At 46.6% G+C, this 22,770-nt stretch overlaps 1 protein-coding gene across 13 annotated transcripts in view; it reads left to right on the top strand.

Moving 5' to 3' along the window:
• Positions 1 to 22,770, top strand: part of LOC143031028 (fasciclin-2-like) — a 737,926-nt gene that overhangs the window by 317,991 nt on the left and 397,165 nt on the right. For 9 of the 13 annotated variants that reach the window (XM_076195429.1, XM_076194997.1, XM_076195518.1 and 6 more), the window contains exon 1: positions 3,585 to 3,678. The exons of 3 other annotated variants lie outside the window; for them this stretch is intronic. In XM_076195429.1, coding sequence (XP_076051544.1) covers positions 3,621 to 3,678 — 58 coding nt within the window. In that variant the 5' untranslated portion in view covers positions 3,585 to 3,620. Of the gene's footprint in view, positions 1 to 3,584; positions 3,679 to 22,770 lie in introns of those variants that run through there. One more of the 13 variants, XM_076194913.1, reaches the window with a different exon arrangement.

Raw genomic sequence — 22,770 nt, 5'->3', positions numbered from 1 at the left:
TTCCATCTCCTTCCTTCCCCTTTCCTCCTTCCTTCTCCTTCCTTCCCCTTTCCTCCTTCCCTTCCATTCCTTTCCCGTCTCTTCCTTCTCTTCCCTTCCATTTCTTTCCCGTCTCTTCCTTCTCTTCCCTCCTTTCTTTCCTTCCCCTTTTTTCTTTCCCTTCTCTCCCTTCCCCTTCTTCCCCGTCCCTTACCTTTTTTTCCTTTCCTCATTCCCTTGCATCCCCCACTCCTAACTACCCTTCACAAATTGGCTTCTTTTCATTTCTCCTCTTACTCTTCCCCACACCTACCTCCCCCCCCCCCATCTCTGGCCCACTATTAACTATTTTCCTTCCATACTCCACATCTTTCCCTTCTTTACTTTCCTTCCTCTACGTTGAACGTTGTTTTTCCCTTTTCCTCCCCGTCCTCAGATTCGTCTCCAACCTTGCTGGCTTGTATTTACCGTACCAGCTTCCCCCATCCCGTTCTTCACTCCCCACCCCGTCTATCACTCCCCATCTCGTCATCCCCCCCCCACAGTATTTCTACCCCATCCTCCTCTCTTTAATTCGGATTTAGATCTGCCCGTGCATGTTGAAGACTTTATCAGTTGTTCGATCTGCACTGTGCTCCTTTTCAAATCCCCTCTTCTTTCTTTCTCATCACCTTCTTCCTCCTCTCCCCTTCTTCCTCCTCTCCCCTTCTTCCTCCTCTCCCCTTCTTCCTCCTCTCCCCTTCTTCCTCCTCTCCCCTCGCCCTCCTCTCCCCTCGCCCTCCTCCCCCCTCGCCCTCCTCCCCCTCGCCCTCCTCTCACCTCACCCTCCTCTCACCTCGCCCTCCTCCCCCCTCCCCTCCCCCTCCCTTCACTTGTATTCCCTCATGCAAACCCACCCCCTTCCCCTCATCTGCCCCCTCCTCCCTCGGTCACTTTTTCCCTCCGACCGTGCACTCTTTATCTGCCATTCCCCCTCCTATCTCCATTCTCTCTCCCATCCTCCAATACTCTCGTCCATCCCAATCTTCACCTCCTCTCCCCATTCGTCCTACAGTTCCACCTAACCCTTTCCCCGTCTTTTCTAGCCATCGCCCACCCACCTATTCACTTACCTTCCCTCCTTCCTATGCCATTCTAGCGCCTCCATAATGCTCTCCACTTCCCCTCCTCTCCCTCCAGTCTCCCAGTTGGTTTGGTACCTTTTTCATGTTATCTTTCATGGTTGGTTCTCATCCGCAGTAAAATTGATTTCCAATTTCTCGGACTTTATTTTGCGATAAACGTTGTTTCTTCCCGCCCGGCCTCATGACGCTGTTTTGTGTACCTTGGCAGTATTCTGCTCTGAAAGCAGATATATCCATTTCCACGAGTTGTGGAATGCCTCCTTTTCGAGACTTCATTTTACCGAAATACGTTCTTTCTGTTTCACTGAAAATGGATCTTCTCTGCAGTTCTTCATTCCAGGGAGATGGATAGATGGGCCTCTTTCCATTTTCCTCTCCTTTTTCCACACATTTCTGATCCCCCCCCCTCTCCTCGGCTAACTTCTTTCTCCTCATCCTCTCTTCCTCCGCCCCTTGCGCCGCTACCTATTTTGCCTACTCGAGCTTCCTGTTGCTGTTTGGCTTTTTCCTATCTTTGTCGTCCATGTTGTCATCGTTTGCCATTGTCCTTGTCCTTCTCATTGTCACCTTCCTCTCCAGACCCCCCCCCCCGCCCACATCCCCTCCTCCCGAAGGGGTCGTCGAAGACACCCGGAAAGACGAAGCGAACGCCGGCTTATTTGGATCCCAAACACGAACCTCGTCTCCATGTTGCTTCCCCCCATCAATCCGTCCGTCCATCAGCCCCGCCCCGTCTTGTCTTTATCTCTTTCTTTCCTCTACCCTCACTACCACTTCGTGTTTCGTATGCACGAGTACTTTCATCTCCCTCCTCTAACTTCGCTGCCTCCACCTCCTCCCCTTCTTCCTCATGGTCTTCATCGTTACTGCCCTCTGCACCCTTAAACCATCATTTCCCTTGTCATCGTCGTCTGCTCTGTCATCGCCCTTGTCCCTTTTTGCCAACTCTCTTCCCTTCATGTGCCCCTTCCCCCATCTCCTCCCTCACCCAACATCATCTCCCAATTTTTCTTCACCATGAACCCAACCGTCCACTTCTCCCCCACCCTTATCTTTCACCCGCCTTTTCTTCCCTCCATCCCCCCCCCCAACACCTCATAGTATTTGTCTGTGTTGGCAGCGTTGGCTCTACGCCGAATCACTTCCCCCATGTTTTCGCAAATTGTAAAATACTTCGAAGACTTTTTTTTATTATTATTCTTGTGAACACAGAAACTGTTGTGGTTGTCTGAAGGTACTTACTGATAGTTTCGTCCCCTCACTTTGAAACAGGTAACTGGTCACTATCTACCCTCGTTTTTATGGAGGTAATGTGCCCTCTATTTGAGAAGAAGGGAGCGGAAGGTAATTTAATAGACACTGGTGTTCGCTCGCTGTCTCTATTTAGAAAGCTAATATTTTTTTCGAACCTGTACTGAAAGCTGCTGTATTATGTGAAGGATGGCCATTAATTAGAATTGATAAAATGGCCGTAATTTTAAAACTAATATGGCATTCTGCTGTCACACTGCCATGGAAAATCTATTCTAAAGCATGATTGAAACAGGCTAGGTTTTCAATGTATGTTGAATGTTACTTTGCATCAGTACAACTGGTTCATGTAGCTTAAATGCCGAATATGTTGTCGTTTGACATATCTTGGCATGTATTGCCCAAATTTTGGGCAACCTAGTTATGGACCAAAAGGTTTCCTGTCGGCATATTCTTCCTATGTAATCCTTTATTTGCTCTGCTAAAATTCTTAACGGTCGAGAATGCAGGTGCGACATGTAACACGTAAACATGTATCCGCGGGCAACTTTGTCGCATGGATGCCGCTTTTATTTTGAACACGTCGTTTCTGTTTAAAATGTTGTCTGCCACGTTTTCAAAATGTTTAATGGAATCCAACCTTAATGAATTAGGGATTTGTTTTTACACGGCGCCAACGAGGGAATGTAATGAAAAGTTGGAAACTAGACGAGAGCAGTCGTGTTTTACAATATATTTCTGTAGTAGCACCAGCAAAAGTGTCAGTCGTTCAGGCTTTATAAAATTAGTCAAGCACTGAACTTTTATATCATTGATTTTGAAGGTTCCTCTAACGATCATGTAACGGCCTTTTGTACATGGAATTTACACGAATTCTTAAGTCTGTAACTTTTTCAAATGTAACAGTTTTGGTGACATCGTCGCATCTGTTGGATATTTGTAAGAATTTCGTGTCAAATTGGTGTTAACGAGCGAATACCACAACCCAATGGGCCCTTACAACAGCTCTCATCACGTGCTTTTCGTAAGTTTACGTTAAAATATTTTCTTGTATTTTATGGCAAAAATGTGCAGGTGGTGTATACGCCTAACTGCATATACGATATAAGAAAATGTACGGTAAAATAGTCGAGTAATTTCTAGTGCTCTAACTCGCGCGCAGAGTATTGGAACGTCTTTACGAGAACTCTGCTTTCGTCGTGAGCTCAAGCTCCCACCGAGTCCAGTTTGAATTCTGCATTCGTTGTGGTGTGGTGGTGCGCGGTCATGAGAATACAAAGACTGACAAAGCGAGTGCAGACGGTAACGGACAAGTTTTCGCAAGGTTGGTTGTTATTGTTTTTGTGAATCTTTCCATATGCAAATGTAATAATTCAGTTGAAACTTGGTGAATTTCTAAACGAGCAGAGGTTCGGATCATGGTGACCGGGAGAATTGTATAAAACATTTGTACACAATTTTAGCTTTGTATTCACGACGATTTCATCATCATGGGATTATCATGTTGACCCAACATTATTTTTATAGTTTTACTTGAGGATTGAGCCCTGAGTCATCGACTGGGGGCGAGAGTTGAAATTCCCGTGACTAACTCTTGTTTCTAGGAAAAAGGAGAATGTAGACACGATTCTTGGCGTACAATCGAGCTTCCCCAATCCCGTTCGCACGTGTTGTAAAAACAACTGGATTGTTGGAAACATTCTTGGTACGATATTGTCATAAGCCAAATTATTGTCGTGAATGACTATATGAAATAATCGGTCCCATAACAGGTCACTAGATACATGATCATTTCGGTTGCCCAGTCCCGTAATTTTAAAGTGGTATCTTAAGTTGCAACCAGTACATTTATATTGAAGCTGTCATGTTTGATAAACATTTTTACTTTTAACTTGTGCTATAAGGAAAACGTAACACGGTACTGTTCAGTCAAGAATGACAGCTACTAGGATAATCGACAATGCAGCTTCGTTTTCGGTGGGAAGTGGGTTTACGAAAGGGAAGTAGAGTCGCTGCCTTTGGTAATATAGTGTGATATGCAGTGGCTATATTTAGATTACTGTGATTACAGTGGTTTCCGCACACAGGATGCTATCTTCCAGCAAATTCATATGTAACCACGTTTACAGCCAATATTTAGCACTATTCTAATTTTTATGTAGCATTAATCTCGTCAGCCCACGTTATCCAAACAGTCGTACAGTACCTATGGTGCGCATCCGCATATCCCCATAAATACTTTATCACGTACAAGTTGATTCTGTACATGCACATAAATGTCATGCATGCATATGTAATCATGTTACAATCTGCTTTGAGTGAAAAATGTAACTATTCTCCCATTTATACATATTGCCCCCCTCCCATGCTTTCATCTTGCTTCCCCCCGTCACTCCCCCAAGTGCTATTCTTTCAGCCTTCTGCTCATCCGTGTCGCGCGTATGTCCCCTTTCCACCAATTACCTTTATATACTTTTTGCACGGGAGGAGGCAGCCTTTCCTCCCTCACTGTAACTACTGTGCTCATCCCTCCCCCTTCCCTTTGTTTTCCCCTCGGGCGAAAACCTACCCCCTCCCCTACAGTCATTATTTCCCCCCTGGCCATTAGTTTGCCCACACGCCTTCGTGCCTGCCGCCTCTTTGTACAACCGCCGTCGCCGCCATGCCCTCACCCCATCCCCCTCCCGGATTCCGAACTGTGCACTTGTCTGCCCCGTGCTCCCCCCAGGGTCAGTAGTGTTCCGTGTCATGGTGACTGCCTTGTTGGGCAGCCACAGGCTGAAGTGTTTTGTCACTGTCAGGATGCCGTAGGGTGTTGGCAAATGTGCCATAGTAGGAATAAGTGGCCTACTAGTTGGGGGGAGGGGGCGATTACTATTTGGAGGGAAGGGGTCCTTCAGGTTTATTTGGGATGAAGTCTGGGTCGGTTGTAAGTTTGTTAATCGTCGCACGCCTATAATGTATTCGCACGTCGTGCTGCGCCTCTTCACCTCCGTCACACCCTCTCCCTCTCATTCTCCATCCCTTCTGTTCGCCTTATCCCCCACGCACTACCTCCTGCTAGAGGTCTTTCATTCTTTGTCTTCCCTGTCTTGTTCCCTCTCTCCCTTGCTGTTTATAATTGATATTGAGGGAACACGTGAAACGAAGAGCAGTAGGGATGCGTACGCTTGAAAGGGTCACTTGGCTGTTATGATCAGCGAGGTGGAAATGTGACATTGGACCTGAAACTGTTCCAGCGTCAAGAATGGTGTGCGGAAACGAGGCAGACGAGTTCGTTTGAATCAAGTGAAATGTTGGGAAAGGGAAGTGGGGGAGGGGAGATAGGGAGAGTGGTGGAAGGAATACGAGTGCACAGGAAACTTTGTAGCGCCTGGCTAGCCGAATATTTTGTATAGCCAGTTCGTGCAGCGAACTCGGTGACAACAAACGGCTCTAATTAACCCGTTCGTTCCCGTTGTGCACGAAACTTTTGGCAGACGGGCAACAGTTGCATTCCAGTGGATGGTGGACACGGCAAAGACCTTGGCGGAAGGGCTCTTCGGCTTTTACCCCGGTTCCCCCCAACGTCGCATGACAAATGGCTAGGGATTTACAGTCACGACGCCAGACAATTTTGTCTGGGAAAAACTGGTTGAAGTAGGAACACTAACGGTCGGCAACTGTCGGATCTGACTCATCCCACGAAGAATAGTGAGTTAGGCGTTGCTAAGGAAAAAATATAGTTACGGCAAAGAAGGGAAGGGCTAGTCATAACTTGAATGATTAATGGTGGCATAGAATATTCTTAGTGTGTTGTACACACGTATTTGTAATTTTTATTTGTTTATTATTGTGTATTTAGTGCATTATTGTGATAAACAAGTGTTCATATTAAGCATGTATGTTTTCTCCGCCGAGTCAAAGCTTGGTGGCGTGGCTTGGCGTCGGAGTCCGTCTTGATTCCGCTTACGGAGCGTACGCACGCTTGTCTTTGCTGTACTAATTAATTTGAGTATTTAACTCAAATTAGTGTCATTTGGCCACCCTGATACAGGAGGCTCATCTTTTGGAAACTAATATAACTCAATGTGATTACCAACAACTTGGCTGGAAAGAATTTTAAACAGACCTACTTCAAACTGTACTAAAATAGCAAAATAATCTTACTCGTTCACAAACTAAAAATGACAGTGGACTAGTTCAGGATATTTAATAAACTGTCGAATGTACTGGAAGGAATGCTAAATTTATTTACTTAGTGCCCCCCCCCCCCCCTCTTCACGCACAGACTATTCATGTCATGTTCTAGGCCTGATCGATTTACCCTCTATCAGAATCGCCGGTAGGTCCGTGATCAAATTGTATGTAATCACCATTTACTTCCTGATCGTTATTGGATACTTCTATTGTTCCCCACTTAACTCTTCCCTTCTCCCCTTATGCTATTTATGGCGCGCAGCTCAATGCGTTGCACGTATCTTTTACAAGGCCGTTTTGACGCAGTCGTCCTGCTGGACTCTGTCCATGTCGGTGAGAAATACAGGCTTCAACATGTCAGCCCACACTCCACACACAGTAGCGTCCTAACCCCCTCCCCCTTCCTCTGACGTCACGCCAGTCCCGCTTCATTTCTCTCTAATCCATTGGACCGTGTTTGTTCTATAGGTTGTGATTGTGCTGTCGCAGTGTTGACTTCTACACAACATGGATGGCAAGCCTTTGATACAAGCATGGGGGCTCGGTCCCAGTCAGTTCTCGTCTGGATTTTTCCCCACCCACCCCAGCACACACCAAGGAGTCACTTTCAGGTCGTCTAAAGAAACGTACTTTAGATAGTTACATACCCATGACAGCCATGGCCTGTACTTCCTACAACTCCCTCCTCTCTCTTTCCACTGCCTATCTCTGTCGTCACCTCCCTTCATTTAATAAGGAAACTGGTCTGATGTGAATGGTATTGCTTATTCGTTTAATGAGAAGTGTTGTCAAGAAACTTTTCGGTACATAACGATATTGAATGCAGAAAAGTTCGAATAGTCAAATGAAATAATTAAACTGGGTGGTGTTACACCATAACACTCGTGACTTGACTCGTACAGCGAGTAGCTCTCCTCCCCACCATCAACCCCGTTTTCCCCACAACTGGTCTTGTGTTCCGATAAACACCACCACGTATTTGGTATTTTGGTTTTGCAAACGGTAACTCCTGCTGCTAACCCACTCCTATCCCTTCGCACCATAGGGCATGGCGCGTAAACTCGTAATGTCTCCCACTGACCTTCGTCCCTGTTCTACTAGTCCTAGTGGTCGACAAGCCAAATATAGAAGAGCAATTATTATATTATCACTCAAACAATTAAACTATTATACCACCAATACGAATCTAATTCTAACGCGCAGTCTTAAGGTGCTGTATATATGATGATTCTCAAAGTTTTGGAGCGGCGCACTCCACATAGTGTCTTCTCGTGGAAGAAGGAAAGACAATCCCAGTGTCCGTCGAATGAAGACATCGATATCCCTCGGCAGCGCCAGCGACGACTCTTATGTTTTTCTTCCTTCGTTCTCCTCCACTTTAGTTTACATTGTTCCCAGTTCTTGTGCAGCACTTCACATACCCGATGTTAGTACTCACTCCATCCTTGTATACTACCATGTACAGCTCACTCCGCTACTCCTTTATCTCTATGCTCCCCCCCCCCCACGAAACATCCGAATCGGACGTGACCCCCGTATCTCTCTCCCTCCCTCCCACCATGTTCTTTCACACGTTTTATTAGATTCCCTCTCGTCCCCTGTCCCTTTGCCCCCCCCCACACACACACCTTCCTTCCAGTCGCCCAGCTTGGTCGTCTCAGTCTCTTCCTTTTGAACGTCTCGGATTTTATCCTTGCCTATTGCTGCTGCCCTCTTTCTCCCGCAGCCTATTTTCCACCCTCAGCTTTCTCATCTTATTTTCGTTCGACCACGTCCCACTTCTCACCATCCACACCATTCCTGTTTCATACTATTCCCACTTCTCACCATTCCCCCCTCTCACAATTCCCCTCCACACCTCCATTTCCCAATCCTCCCCATTCCCCCCTCAATTTACACCCTCTCCACATCCTGCAATCTCGTAATCTTCCACCTCCCCTGCCCAGTGCCCATCCTGCAAACCCCCCACTCCTCCACCTTCCCTTTTCATCCTGCACCCAACTTTCAACCGTTCATCCTCAACCCCTTCCCATCCAGCACCCAACTTTCAACCGTTCATCCTCACCCCCTTCCCATCCTGCACCCCACCTTTACCCGTTCAACCGTTCATCTTTATCCCTTCCCCATCCTTCATCACACTCATCTTCCGTCTCTTCCTCATCCACCACCTCAACCTCGTCATACATCTCAACGCCCCCAATCAGCCCCCTCAAGCTTTCTCGTTCAGTACTTCCCTTTTTCATCTTCCTTTTGGACCCCCGGCCCCACGTTGCATCTCCTCCCATCCCGCCAACCCCCCCCACCCCCCGCGTTCTTTTCCCCTCACGGGCTCGTTATTTTTCCTACTTGGATTTTCTTTGATCGACCAACATCATTTCCCTTCTTCATCTAATGTTCCCTGGGCGCCCCGGCCCCCTTTCCCTCCCCTGCGTTGCTGCCAGCACACTCGCATTGTTGGTGACCCCTGCCCGAGCTCCAAGAAGAGGGTGACGCCACCCATTCACAGTTGAATAAAATGGGTTGATGTTAGCGGGAATGTAATGTATGAAGGGCATAGTCCTGAAAGTGATTAAGGCTGAACGTGTAGTCTCGTTCGCTAGTATAAACCTCCACCTGCCTACGGCTGAATAGTGGCGTTAAGTTTGCGTACCACCTCCCTAGCATAGTGTTGTATAGAAGAGCCACACCTCCCACAGTCTGTATTCGTTTCCGTAATTTCACCTATTCCTACGTCGTTCCTTTCTGCCTCCACAGACCTCGGCAGAGTTTAGCCCAAACCCAGCCTTTAGAGTTCAAAATGTGTAATGGGGCGCCGTATCTCTGTCTGTACCTTCAAGACAATGGGTCCCTCTTTTCATCTAAAAACTGATCTCAAGTGCCGTTAAGATATTAAACCCACCTGCACATCATCTCTTCTCCCCCACCCGCACCCTCACCTCAAGAAGAGAAGGGGACTGTCAGGCTGGAGTTTTCTTCAACGATCTGAAAGTCTCCGTTGTACAAGAATAGCCCGAGGGAGTCTCCGTTTTCTCGGTGAAATAATGACGTGTTTTGCCTCCTGTAGGAGGGTGGGGTCCCCCCGCGTTCGTTCTGCCTTGTGAGGGATACCCTGAGGGGGCTGCTGTGCTCGTTTCAAGAGGGGCTGTGCTGGCTGCTTGTATTTTGTCTGTGTTGGCCGAACGCTCGGCCATTGACGTGCTGTCTTGTCCAAGGAATGCCCGCGTTTGTGTACATTTTGCCGCAGAAAAGACTTAACTATGATGTTCGGTGTTCATGCTGCTGGCATCAGGTAAAATGGAACAATGTTCAAAAAATTCCCTCGCGCGTGAACAGTGGAGGGTGCAGCCAAAAGTTCAACTTTGCGAATAGTGAATATTTATGAACTTTAGAATAAACCATGTTTCCATGCAAACAAAACCTTCAGATCAAGAATGTATTGCGTTCGATGTGGCACACGTTGTTGAGGGTTGTGTTGTGGAAACAGTCGTTATGTTTTTGTGGCCAACCGTGAACTGTTCAACAGGTTGAATACAGAGGAGATATGTAGTTGGTTGAAGAGTGTGATGCTCCGGTGTAGAATAAGAGTTCGAGTCTTGCCCCGTTACCGCTACGAAATGGGTTCCCAGGGATTGGTTCATTGCAGAAGAAATTGCTTCGCCGGATGCAGTTGTACCGAGGGGACTATTCTGGGTGCTCTAGCGAGGAAAGGTGCATTTGCTTTGAACAGTGTTACCCACGCATAGTTCGGAATATCTTTATTGCACGCACGCACACTGTCGTTCAAACAACACAAATATATTGCCCGCTTTGACGAAGCCATGCATTAACACGAAAGACTTTAATACACTTCAAACATCTTGTCAGTTTTTCCCCATGTGATTATACTTAAGTCCCACACGAGTGCGTGTGCCTGCGTCTCCCTTGTGTTTGATATGTGGGAGAACGTGTGCTTGGTAAGCGGATGTGTAGTGTTTGCTAGGTTTGGTGCGGTAGTGTTGCGTTATTTATGTATTTTGTGCGTGTCGAGACGGTCAATACTGTGATTTATTGTGGCTTTGGGGTTTAGCGTACCCCATTTGTTCATTTATATAGTTTTACGCCTTTGGTTTTCTCTGGTTTTGAGCCTTCGTTATCGATATTTAATGGGAGTGTGTGTATTGCCAACGAAACCGTGTGCCTTGTTTGATGTGCATTTGTGTACACTGCATGCATTGGAAGCGTTTGTATTTGTAAATAGACTTTCCAGGCAAAATGTGTTCGATTGATACTGTTAGTGGGGAGTAAATTTGTCCAATATTTGCGAGTTTGATATTACAAGTGTACAGATTTTAATTCTGACAAGCCTCAGTTTTTGTATATTGCACACACGGATGTTGCTCAGTTTGTAAATACGAGTGATTTAAAGTTAACTGCCCTGTTGTTTGTTTCCGAATATTTACTCAACAAGGCTGCCAAAGACAGTAAGCTATATGTAATATATCACCATGATATCGGTTAATCCTTTGAAAAAAAAGTATTGGACGTCCAAGAGTGGATTATTATTTATCCAGTGTCGTGGCCATAATTTTGTCGAATGTAATAAACATTCGACAAAATTATGGCCACGTGTCGTCTTTATACATATACCAAAGGCTTTTTTTTCCCTGTACAAGGGAGTTAACCAAATAACAAAGGCATAAAAACCACTCGCACTCATTGCATCCCCAACATACTCCACTCCCATCTACCCCCTTCCCACTTATCTTGGCACCTAATGGATGACGGGTTATCCCTGCATCTCGCCCACTGCACTGGATCAGAAGCAGTGCCGCACATCCACAGCAAGGCCGCTTCATTAAAACGGAGATCCCCCCCCCCGTCCCCTCGTGCAGAAAAGAAGGGGAGAAATCTCTTCAGGCTGTCAATTTATTTTTCATACATACTCCTTCACCCCACATCCCCCACCCACTCCCCTTCATGCGTCGCAGCATCATCCATACACCACAGTACTCCATTCACCCCTATCTTCTGTCCTCTCCCGTCCTCTCAACAGACATTCCCCTCTTATCCAATGCCTCTTTTACCCCCATCCATTCATTCATCTCATCCTAGGTCGCCCTCTCATGTTCACTCAACTTCTTGTACTCCTTTTCTTTCTCGTTTAAGCAGTTCACTCTAATGTAGGTTTTAAGTTATACTACATTGGGAAATTGGTAGAGTTGGCTTTAATGTGCCAGACTTAGTTCTGTCGACAATATACAAGACAAGCTCCCTTCAAACTTCGGAGGATTGCTAGAAAATATATCTACATGTTTACAAAGGTTGCCAAACATTTTAATAGTACAGTAGGCTGTTGCCATATTAGCAACAAGGATATTTGGAAGGTTTGATCCGACGCAAACAGGCGCCGGCCGAGATCCTTTGTCCGCGCAGGAGGCTTGATCCGAGATGCGGCGAGGCCATTGTTCAAAGTAGAGGGCTTGGCCTGAGATGCACGGAGTCTATTCTTTGCTAAGGGTGTTGCCAGGAAAAGTCGGTGGACTGGGTCACTTGGAACAATGAACCGTCCCTTGGAAGATCGGCGCCTTCGTCGGAGTACCAAGTTGAAGCCTGTGTGTGCGTGCGCGCGTGTGCACGCTAGGTATTGAAGGGAGAGGACAGCTACGTTGTATATCGAGATTATGATACCAGCGAAGGGAGAGATTATAACACTGAGCACCTCCCTATCTTCTGTCCTTTTCCTCTTTCTCCATCTATCCTACACTCTCAACTTAGCTTCTGCCAAAAAGTGGTCTGATATTCCTCCACTCTACCCTTAGAACATGTACATCCTTAACTCTTTCTACTATACTCCTGGTTACCATTATATAGTCCATTAATGCTCTACCACCCTTCAATCCACCACCCTCTCCCATGTGTACTTATGCTTGACTTTCTTCCAAAACACTATTTGCTACCAACGACTCTCCACTACGACTTTTTCCTGGAACTTTACACTTCCCAACCACTCCATCTATTGGTTCATTTCCTACCCTAGCATTAAGGCCTCCCAATACCATTACATTGACATTTCTCCCGAATCCTTCAATGCACTCATTTAAATCCACCCAAAAAGCCTCCCTTTCTTCTACAGTCTACCAGGCCCATTTGCACTTACAAAAATCCACATCTCCCCAGTTTCATCTTCATCCACATTAACCTTGAAGAAACCTCCTTCCACTCCACTACACGCTTACTTATTTCTTCACTTACTAGTATAGCCACCCTTTCTCTCGTCTCTTCACTACTGAGAACCTCCCAACTACTCCCAAACTCGCACTAGCCTCTCCCTTTCAACTTAGTTCCACTCGGTGCTAACACGTCCATCTTCTTACAAGCATAATGCCTATCTCTTCCCTTTTACTCTCATCTGTACCACATCCACGCACATTAAAAGACCCAAATCTTGAAGTACTGGTTGGAAGACTCCTAGACCCTCATTTATTTATTTATTTAATTATTATTATTATATATATATATATATATATTTTGGGGGGGGGTTGCAGGGAGGAGGATGCCTAGTTCTATCCCCGTCCCGTTTTATATATACATATTGTGTGTGTGTGTGTAATATATATATATATATATATATATATATATATATATAATTTGTCTATACATATAGACAGGAGAGTAACAAGGGGTGGGGGAGAGGAGAACGGAGGAACAGTCGCAGTATAATAAAGTATCGTCATTTCTCTAAGAACAGATTTCCTCGTCACAGAAAAAATTGTGTAGCTCTTGTCCGTAGGGGAGCCCCATATATACCCTAAAGTATCAGTTGTATGCTACTTAGCCACAATAACATGAACCCAGGACCCCAGACGGGTTATTGGCTGCATGGACTTTGGGGGGGGGGGACCTAAGCAGTCCCGCAGTCTTGTTCTCGTCACAAAGTCTGTGCCTCAAAAATTGGAGGTCGGGCGAGACAGATAGTAAATAGCTGAAAGCTTGAACTATACCTGGAAACTGCTGGTAAATAGTCTTGGCAAACTTTGTTTCCAGGCATTGCGAACTGAATTTCCAGGTGTTGACTCCACAATAGATAACTTGCTGCTTCCCTTGAATTCTTGGCATTTGTTGTACGATTATCCGGATTACCGTGAAATGCTCAGTTGAATAATGTTCAACACGTTTGAAATTTGCTTCAGTTAATGTGAAACATCCACCAGCCCTTGGTTGAATGAAAAGGTAGAAATATTTAGGTTTGCAAACCTGCCCGGCCTGGTCTCCTCTTCGAGCTTCATCGATGTCCGTTCCTCTATCCCACGAGCCACTCCTATCAGACTTGGCGCTTTGTGGAGCCATGAAGTACCCTTGCCAGCATTATCGTTATTTATTGTTATTTATTTTGTATTGCTCGCATTACCCTCTCGTCCTTCTTTCCCTTGACGCTCTCGTCCCTCAGCCGTAATCCTCTTATCCTCGCTTTTCCTTGTAGCCCCTTTCCCCCCGCTTCCCGGTTCGTTCGTTCATTTATTTTTTCTTCCCAACTTGCAACCCCTTTTTCTCCCCCCTCTCCTCCCCCATCTTTACCCCCCCCATCCTCTGGCAGCAAACTTGGCACTTTATGGCAAATGACTGTGGACGCAGAGGGTTGAGGGAGGAAGGCGTTGATGCGATTTGCTCTCAGACGACGATGAGCAACGAAGCCTGTGCGTACATTAGCGCGCTCTCGCGCCGGCGCAGGGCTACACTGAAAATCCTCGGTGAGTATGTGAGAGATGCGATAGATCGTTACGGTTCTTTGATGTGGCCCGTGGGTGGCGGGTGGAGGGGTGGAGTCCTTTGCGGCAGATCAGTAATCCTACTTCGGTTCGTTTCAGCCCTAGAGTGTGCAGAGGTTCCTGGTGAGCTGGAGGGAGGGGGGAGATTGCCGCAAAAAATTGTGAGGGGATTTAAGTTAGACACAATTCTTTAGGAGCCAAAGGTTAAACCGAACAGAATAGTTTGACGTGAAGATATAGTTTGAAGTTATAATCATTGTAGAAGTGAAATTATTGGCCGGATTAATCCACCATAATGCGGCGGCGGCTGGAGGTTGGGGATATCGTTTAGATGAGTAAAATCGCCAGGCGGCTGCCAGGAAACATTTTAAAATATGCTTAAAAATTTGAATTTTTTGGGCCCACAAAGTAGGCAGATGCATACTTGAGGCAGGGAGACGCTAGTGTGACCACGATCTGGTCATCGGTCGGGTCTTCATTGTTGGGGTTGAAATAGCTTCCCAGTTCCTTAGCAGATAGGCTAAAGACAACTTGTTATATTAATCACCGTGGGAGATCCCCATGGAAGCACTTTGTTTAATCCAGTCATTACCGCGTAGCACTTTCCTCGTGTTCAGGCTACCGCCTAGGCATTTTATTCATTCCTGTGGCGCCCCCTCTGAAGAGTTTGAGGAAGAGACTCAAACGCAGAGGCCATGTGAAGGAGGTTAATCGATTTCTAGGATGTAGCGCATTTAAAAAAGGCTGTTCAGGAACTATTGTGGCAGGAGAGGACTGTGACGATGAGGAGAGAAGAGGATGCTGGAAGAAGATTGTTCTGGATGGGGAGGTGTAACGTGATAAGTGTGTGCATGATGTTAGCGCGCACAAGATGGTTGTTGCATGACGGGGGCGTGGTCGAGAGGCGTTGAGGAAGTGGCAGAGTAGGGGAGGGGGTGATTTGTAGGGGACCCGCAGTGCAGTCCTTCGGAGTGTCAGGTCGGGGTAATGGGTCGCTTGCAAGAAAAACATCAAACACTGGCTAGGGGTGAGTAATTTGCATGTTGAGTATTGGCAGAAAAGGTGGGGTAGAAGTAGATGGATACGGTGAAGATGGAAAGTGTTCTGGGTTGCGAATGAAACAAGAAGGAACGGGAGAGGGAAGTAGAGTAAGAGGGGGAAGAGCTGGGGGTGCAAGGTTATTGACGAAAGGAGAGGAGAGGGGATAGGATGAGGGGCATGCGCCAGCTTGTGGAAAGATCAAGAAGATGCGAAAGTTGGCACTGCGAGGGGAGATGGAGAGGCGTCGTGTGGGGAGTGCAGTACATTGTACGGGAGGTGTAGTAGTGACAGGAGATGAGAGGAAGACGTACGGAATGAAGCAATTTTGTGTGCCTGTGTAATTTTCGTCTTCCTGGCGGAGAGTGCATTGCGGTTGGGGTTCAGTTTCATGCGTCTATGGAAGAACATTGAGAGAACTTGTGATCTCAACGACGGCAAGTCCAGCAACCAAGAAACCTTAGATTGGACAGGAAGTAATTGATGGCAGAACTGTTAAAGTACGATAGTCGGTAAGCGGCAAAAGGGGTAAACGACGGAGGAAGATGAAAGGGTGGTAGGCAGAGGGAATAAGGGCGACGTATGGGAATGAAAACGAGAACAGGACGAGGAAAGATGAGAGCTCAAAGTGGAAATGTAAGGGGTGGGGAAGGGGACAGAAAGCAGAGCGGGCAGAAGTCATCATCGCGGATAAGGGAGAAAAAAAAGTAAGTAATAGTTATGGGTGAGAGGGTCGGCGGCGAGTAACTTAAACGAGAGAGAACGTGGTAAAGTTGTTTAGTCTCGAGAGAAGTGGGATGGAGAAATAGTTTGAGCTGGAGAACAGTGGGAGGAGGGAGGATATAGAAAAAACAAGATGTATGGGAAAGGGAGTGGGGAGAAGAGAACTTAATTTTTGAGACGAGAATAGATGGTAAGGCATTGAGAGAACGTATAGGAATGAAAAAATATAAAACATTTGAAAAGATAAAACTGCTGTGTTGTGGGGAAAAGTGTAGAAAAAAGTTGAATATAGGAAAATGCTTGAGATACGTAATGGATACTGGAAGTGGGAAAATATTGGAACCATGCGAGTTATCTCCCTTAGTGCCTCTCTTGGGTCTATAGGAGGATGAGTAAGTTGAGGGTGATGATGGGTGTTCGGTTGTGGGAGGGGGAGTTGGAGGGTTGCTTTGCAGGTGCACGTTGAAGAGTAAAAGAGATATCGGACTCGAAGGTACAGGGTCTCGGGGAGATGGAGCAAGGAGCAGGAGACTCACTAGGAGCTGGGTGGAAGGTTATTAGTATTGTAACGGTAGAGGGATCGGAACTTTGCATAATAAGGAACAAATGTGAAATGAGCAGAGTAATTGTGGGAGACGAGCCGAGCTGATATGGGTGGGATTTTCATGCTGACAGAGGTAAAGAGGTAGAAGAACCTTAACTCGGGTTCGAACAGCAATAGTAGCAGGTGGTGGTGGTAGTAGCAATTGTAGTTGTTACTGCCCCAGTTGGAGGAGGAGGAATATGAATATGAAAAATTTGTAAGAGGGTGAATGGAATGGTAAAGGGGAGGAGAGTCGGGATGGACTAAGGGCATAGGAGAGAGAGAGAGGAAAGTCCGGGGTAAGAACAAGCAAAGGGCTAAGGATGGAGTGAAAAAGGAGCAAGAAGTCTTGATAGGAGGAAGCGGAGGCGGAGAGGGATGCGTAGGGTCGATGTTGTTGGGAGAAGGTAGCGAGGGGGGTCGATGACGTAGAGTAGTCTGGGGTCGATGGAAGATGTGGAGGAGGAAAACTGTGCTGGTAGAAGTAAGCCCTCCCGAAGAGGCTTGCCCTGTAGGGAAGATATCCATGTCCTCTCCGTAGCCTCGTTCAAAGTCGTCCTCGTCCACACAAGTTTCCACTTTGTCCTCTTCGTCAGGAGTTACTCCTTGCCCTTCAGCTAAAACCACCACAACCAATGTTACCACTACCTACTACCGTATTATTGCTGCTGGTGCTTCACTCTACATTCAGGTTTCTTCCAGTTCTCTCGTACAACCGTAGCCTCGCTAGCCTTCTGTCGTATGGCACAGTCACGTCCTGGCAATTTATCTTATGGAGCCGCACTGCTGACGCGAACGCTGATACCGCCGCGTTACGGGCGAGATGTGGAGGACGCCATCTAACCCCGCACGCAGATTGTGCTCGACAAAGCACTGCTACGACAGTAATTATCTCCTTGGCTACAATGTCGCAAATTTTGTTCAAAGTCAACTCTAGGAAAACAGACTATTTGCTAATAGTGAAGATTGATCCGACTACCCCGTAGTCGAGTTGTGAGGTTCTTAGCTCGTTGGAATATTCATCTTGCCTCAATTGCTTTGGCGTTCGGGCTATGGCGTCCAGTCGGTTTTATGTCTGTAAACGAGTGAAGGGATTTCACGAAGGTGAATGAAATAGCCTGACGACAGCCGGAAAGAAAGGAAAGTGACACCATATGTTGAAGGATTTGAAATGGCTTCCACCATTGCCCATCTCGACCCACTATAATCACGACCTCCATTTCACTCCCATATCGCCAACTTTGCCTTCCTCGTCTTCTTTTTCTTCCTTTTCCTCTTCCTCATGTTCCTCACTTTGCTTCAACTCCCTCGTCCCTCTCTTCCGCTTTCTCTTCCCCTCATCTACGTCCCCTTTCTCGCTTCTAATTAATTCTTTATCTTTCCCCACCCTTTTGTCGCCCTCCATATGCTTGATTTCCCTCCACTCTTCCATATTTCTACATTTTCATATCTTTCGCCTCTTTCCAACCCTTCTCTTCGGGTCCTCCACCTTTATTTCTGCGCAAGGTATCGTCTTGACCATTTTCAGAGCGAGTGTAAAGTTGCATTTCGCGATTTAAGATATCTAAGCTTTTTTTTTGGGGGGGGGGATCTTTCATCCATGCCCACCATTGGCTTCCAGACTAGCCTGGTTCTTCAAGTACACTATGCTTCCTCGCTAATGGAGATGCAGTTCGGGGTTTCTTTGGGTCCTTGCTGAGGTCGACAGTGACAGAGATGGCGAGGTGCCCCACGGGCTCCATTGGAACCAGGTAGCACTTACCTTGTTATCCAGGGCCTTGGGGCCGTTTCGTTCCTTTCCGTGCCACCTTCTCAGGTGCTCAGGGTTCGAAATTAATACAATCTTGCTCCAACCTCTCAACCTCTTCCATGCCTTTCGACTTCGCCCTCACAGGCTCTGCTTAGACTTGACTGCTCCTTGTGCCTTTTTTTAACCAGTCTTTTTCCTTGTTCGTTGTTCTATTCCTCGTGGATAGTGTCCTCAAAGTAGAACAAATCTGGTGGGTCGAACACTTGCTAAGTGTCATCGTGGTGTGCTAATCAAGATGGCCTCTACACCTTCGAAGAACGAAACATCTCGGAGTTAAGGAAATAGTTAACCAGGATAAAATTAGTTTGTGTTTTACCGGTTAACTTTTCTTGACCCCTGTCTCCAACCTCATCTTGCTCACAACCTCAGTTGGCCTGTCCCCACCCACAGCCCAATTCGCAATCTCGGATTGAAACATTGAACCGCCTTTGCACATCCGCCGATTCGTCATCTTCAACTGCTCCTTTATTGCAGGAGGCAGTGCCACTTTGTCTTAGGTAGTGGCAGAGGCTGCGGCGTTGTCTGTCGGAATTAGGTGTATAATGGAGGTTCTCTTGCGTACGCACCTACGAACTCCCACGCTCAGGAGTGCATCCACCGGAGAACGTACCGAAACAATTTTACGAACTCGGATGTGATGCATGGCGAGGGTCTTGGGCCCCGAAGGTGAAAGGCGAGTGCTCTGGAGGCCCGCTGGGGCCGTGTCTCACGCCTTTATGGGGGATTCTTCCGCCTCTTTAAGGAGAACGGGACGCCTTCGGGTGTATCGGCGGTGTCGTCTCGCTGCGGAGGAAGCACCTGCGCGGCGGCGCCGGAGGCCGGGCCATAGTGAGATCGTTCGACAGTGTATTAAGTTAGAAATCACTTTCCTTCCCCTTTTTTTCGCCACTTCTTCACTCTCTCTCTCTCTCTCTCTCTCTCTCTCTCTCTCTCTCTCTCTCTCTCTCTCTCTCTCTCTCTCTCTCTCTCTCTCTCTCTCTCTCTCTCTCTCTCTCTCTCTCTCTCTCTCTCTCTCTCTCTCTCTCTCTCTCTCTCTCTCTCTCTTCTCTCTCTCTCTCTCCTCTCTCTCTCTCTCTCTCTCTCTCTCTCTCTCTCCATTTTTTTCTACGCCCTTCTCTAACGCGTCTTCGCAGCCTTCTCCCTTTTCAAGGCTCCCGCAGGCCACAAGGAAACATGGAAGTTGTAGGAAAATTTGCTTGGAATTTTAATGGAATTTGTGAGTCCTAGAAAACTCGTGGGTAAACGTCAAGAGTGGGGGAAATGCCAGCGTCCTATTTTATTTATTTTTTTTATTATTATTTTTTTTTTCCTCCAAGGTCTTACTGGAACCTCGCAGGCTGAGCGGGTTAGGGTGTCGTTACTTGCGGCGAAGGTCGAGAGGGTGGCGGTTCGAACCCTGCCACCGGCAAAATTGAACCAAGGGCATGGTTCATTAAAATCCACGCCACAAAGTCCTCTGTGATGGGGCAACATCCTAGCCAACCGACAGGGGGAATTTTTGACGTTAAACCATATGATCTTGGTGTTAGTCCCACGGGTATGAGCGGGTCGTGGGACTAACGGTGTGCTAAACAGTCCTTGTCCTAAAAAAAAAAAACGGGTGAGCATAAAAGTAGTGGCCTAAATTTTCTCCGTAGCTGCTAGGCGAGCACTTTTTTCATACTGTTGGAATTGAATCACGACATACTAATCGGCTGTCCTTTTTATAATATGTGAATATTACAGGAGACTTACCTGTCTCCATAATAAGTGGGAGATGTTAAATTGTTTCCGCCTTTTTATGCAGTTGACCTGGAACGAGGCAGGCTTACTTGATGAATATACCACGATGCTCGGCTTCATTCTGTGGTAAACTACGTCATTGAGGTGCGCGAAATTTGAACTTCGAATTTTTCGTAGATGAGCGTTTTTTAGAGCTTGTTTAGAATTTAGGCGTGTTGTGGCGCGGGCACAAAAATGCGCACCTTAAAAGACAAGCCCTGACCAAACTGTGTAGTTGTTAGCCGTTGCAAGATTAGTTTTAAGTCGAGTAAGTGGTAATGGGATAAAGGAAATGTAACAGCAGTTTGCCAAACGAAGTATCCCTGTGCAGAGCACGATCTATTATTACGATTTCGTGTTACAGTAGTGTGGAATACAAAAAATGTACAGAAAGATTTTTGAATGTAGTCTCTGCTTCATGTACATAATAAATTCCTTTGAAAAAGTTAACTTTGAAATTGGGAATAAATTCGGACTGAGACTCCTGTGTTTCCTGTTGCCATTCGCGTCAACTTGTCAGTGTCTCGATGTCTGTAGAATTTTAACTGTCGAAAATTTGTGACAGTATAAAGGCTTGTAATCGGTTATTTTCAAGATGCAATATCGCTTCATTCTGGTGTATAGGAAAACTTGTCTAAAGATCAGTCTTGTAAAAACTGTCTTGTGGTTACTCCAAAAGCTGTCGGGGAAATGTTGAAATACTTGGCAGATTTCTACTTAAGCTGCGACCTAGCGTGCTTGACCTCTCCTCCCTTCCCTCCTCCCCCCCACGTATATGCCAGGATGGCGAGGGGAAAGAGGTAGTGGCCTAGCCTTTATCTCGTGCTTTCTTACTTCCGCCATTGATCGATTGATCTCCAGACCTCTGCTCTCCCCATCCATTCTGGACCTTCGCCATACTCTTAGGCCTACTCGTCTCTCCCCATTTTTTTTCCTACATTCTCTTTCTTCTCCTCCTATCTATCCCTCTCTGTTCTAGTCATCTCAGTGCCCTTCCCTTGGCTCGGCAAGAAAGGAAGAGTAACCAAACACACACACACACACACATTTACACACACGCACGCACGCGCACACACACGCACACACGTACATATATCCCGAAGGAAGAAATAAATCTCCCCTCCCCGTAACCTTGGGTCAGCCAGCCAGAGACGACCCGAGCCACCGCGGCGACAAGTGCGCTCCCCTTGGGACAACCCAGACCGCCAGGAGCCGCAAGGTGAAGGAAGATGGCACTTCTCCTGCTCGGCAGGGCACGTCGGGTGTGGCTCAGTCAGCCGCAGTCGAAGCACGGCGCACGCAGGCGCCAGAGTTTTTTTAGTGTTATTTTTATTATCGCCATTGCTATTGTTATTAATAACGTAGGTCACCCCATGGAACAGCCTCGACTTCATATGCTACTAAGCAGGGAATGCTGGTTGGTCGAAGTAGGGCCTACTTCGACCAACTAGCATCCCCTGCGTCTGACGTGGGTGCAAGATATGAACAAGAAAAGGTCTTTTCACTTGGGCATTTGACACACCCTAAGCAAGATAGCCATGTCGCTTCGAGTCGCAGAGCATGTTCTCTCAGTGGGGTACATCACCTCACGAGTTCAGTTTTCTTCCAGAAGGGAAGTGGCCTACGTTCGGTGCCGCATCGTCAGAAGATCAAATCACGAAGTGTGTATTTGGATCCGGGACTACCTGCCCCTTTCTCAGCCGTCGCGTCATATTCCGCCATCTAGTGTGGCAGGTTCATAGGAATTAGTAATTATCTGTCCAGCCCATGGTCTGACGTGGGACATGACAAATCTTGACATGGCACAGCTGAGCACGTATCATCCATCACTGCTCCTATTGCTAATATTACTATTATTACTGGTACCTATGATGATACCTTAAGCGTGAAAAATGTTTGTGAATGACATTTTTTGAAGTTTCTAAATGGATGGGTATAACCATCATTCCCCCAGTCACTCCTCCCACAAATTTTCGTTCTCCGACTTTTCTCCAGTTATCCATTTTGTATTCCTCCAGTTTTCCTCGCCCGCCCAGCATTGGCAATCTGTCTTCTTTTCCTCACTTGGTTGAATTTTGTCATCTCCTTCAGCTTTGGTGGGGCGTCCATATTTCTTGCCTCTTATCCGTTTCTATTCCTCTCCCCCTCCATTTCTTGACCTTTTTCTTCTTTTCATCTTCGTCTCGTAATTCTTGGTTGCGCCATAAATCCCCCTCTGTCTGCCGCGCTTGCTGCCGGCGTTATTGTTTGGGAAAATTTGGAAGATTTTTACCTTGGCTCTGGTGCGGGCAAGAAAGATTTAGAAATATGGTTGTGGTGCCTCGACCTCTTTGCTGCAATGATGCTCCCATCACACACACACACACACACTCACACTCACACTCACACTCACACACACACACACACACACACACACACACACACATGAAGTCATGAAAAGAAACTCAAAAAGGACAACTATAGAAGAGATAGGAAAAAGAATAGCTTCCCACACAGAATACTGGGTATATGGAATAACTTAGATGAAAAAAGTGTGTGCAAATAGTATTCACGATTTTAAGAATAAACTTGATGCTG

The sequence above is a fragment of the Oratosquilla oratoria genome, chromosome 1 (genome assembly GCF_046742065.1).
Source record: "Oratosquilla oratoria isolate Oo_2021 chromosome 1, ASM4674206v1, whole genome shotgun sequence".
Taxonomy (NCBI): domain Eukaryota; kingdom Metazoa; phylum Arthropoda; class Malacostraca; order Stomatopoda; family Squillidae; genus Oratosquilla; species Oratosquilla oratoria.
Note: the sequence above shows the minus strand (reverse complement) of the source record. Positions and strands in the feature narration are given on the sequence as shown.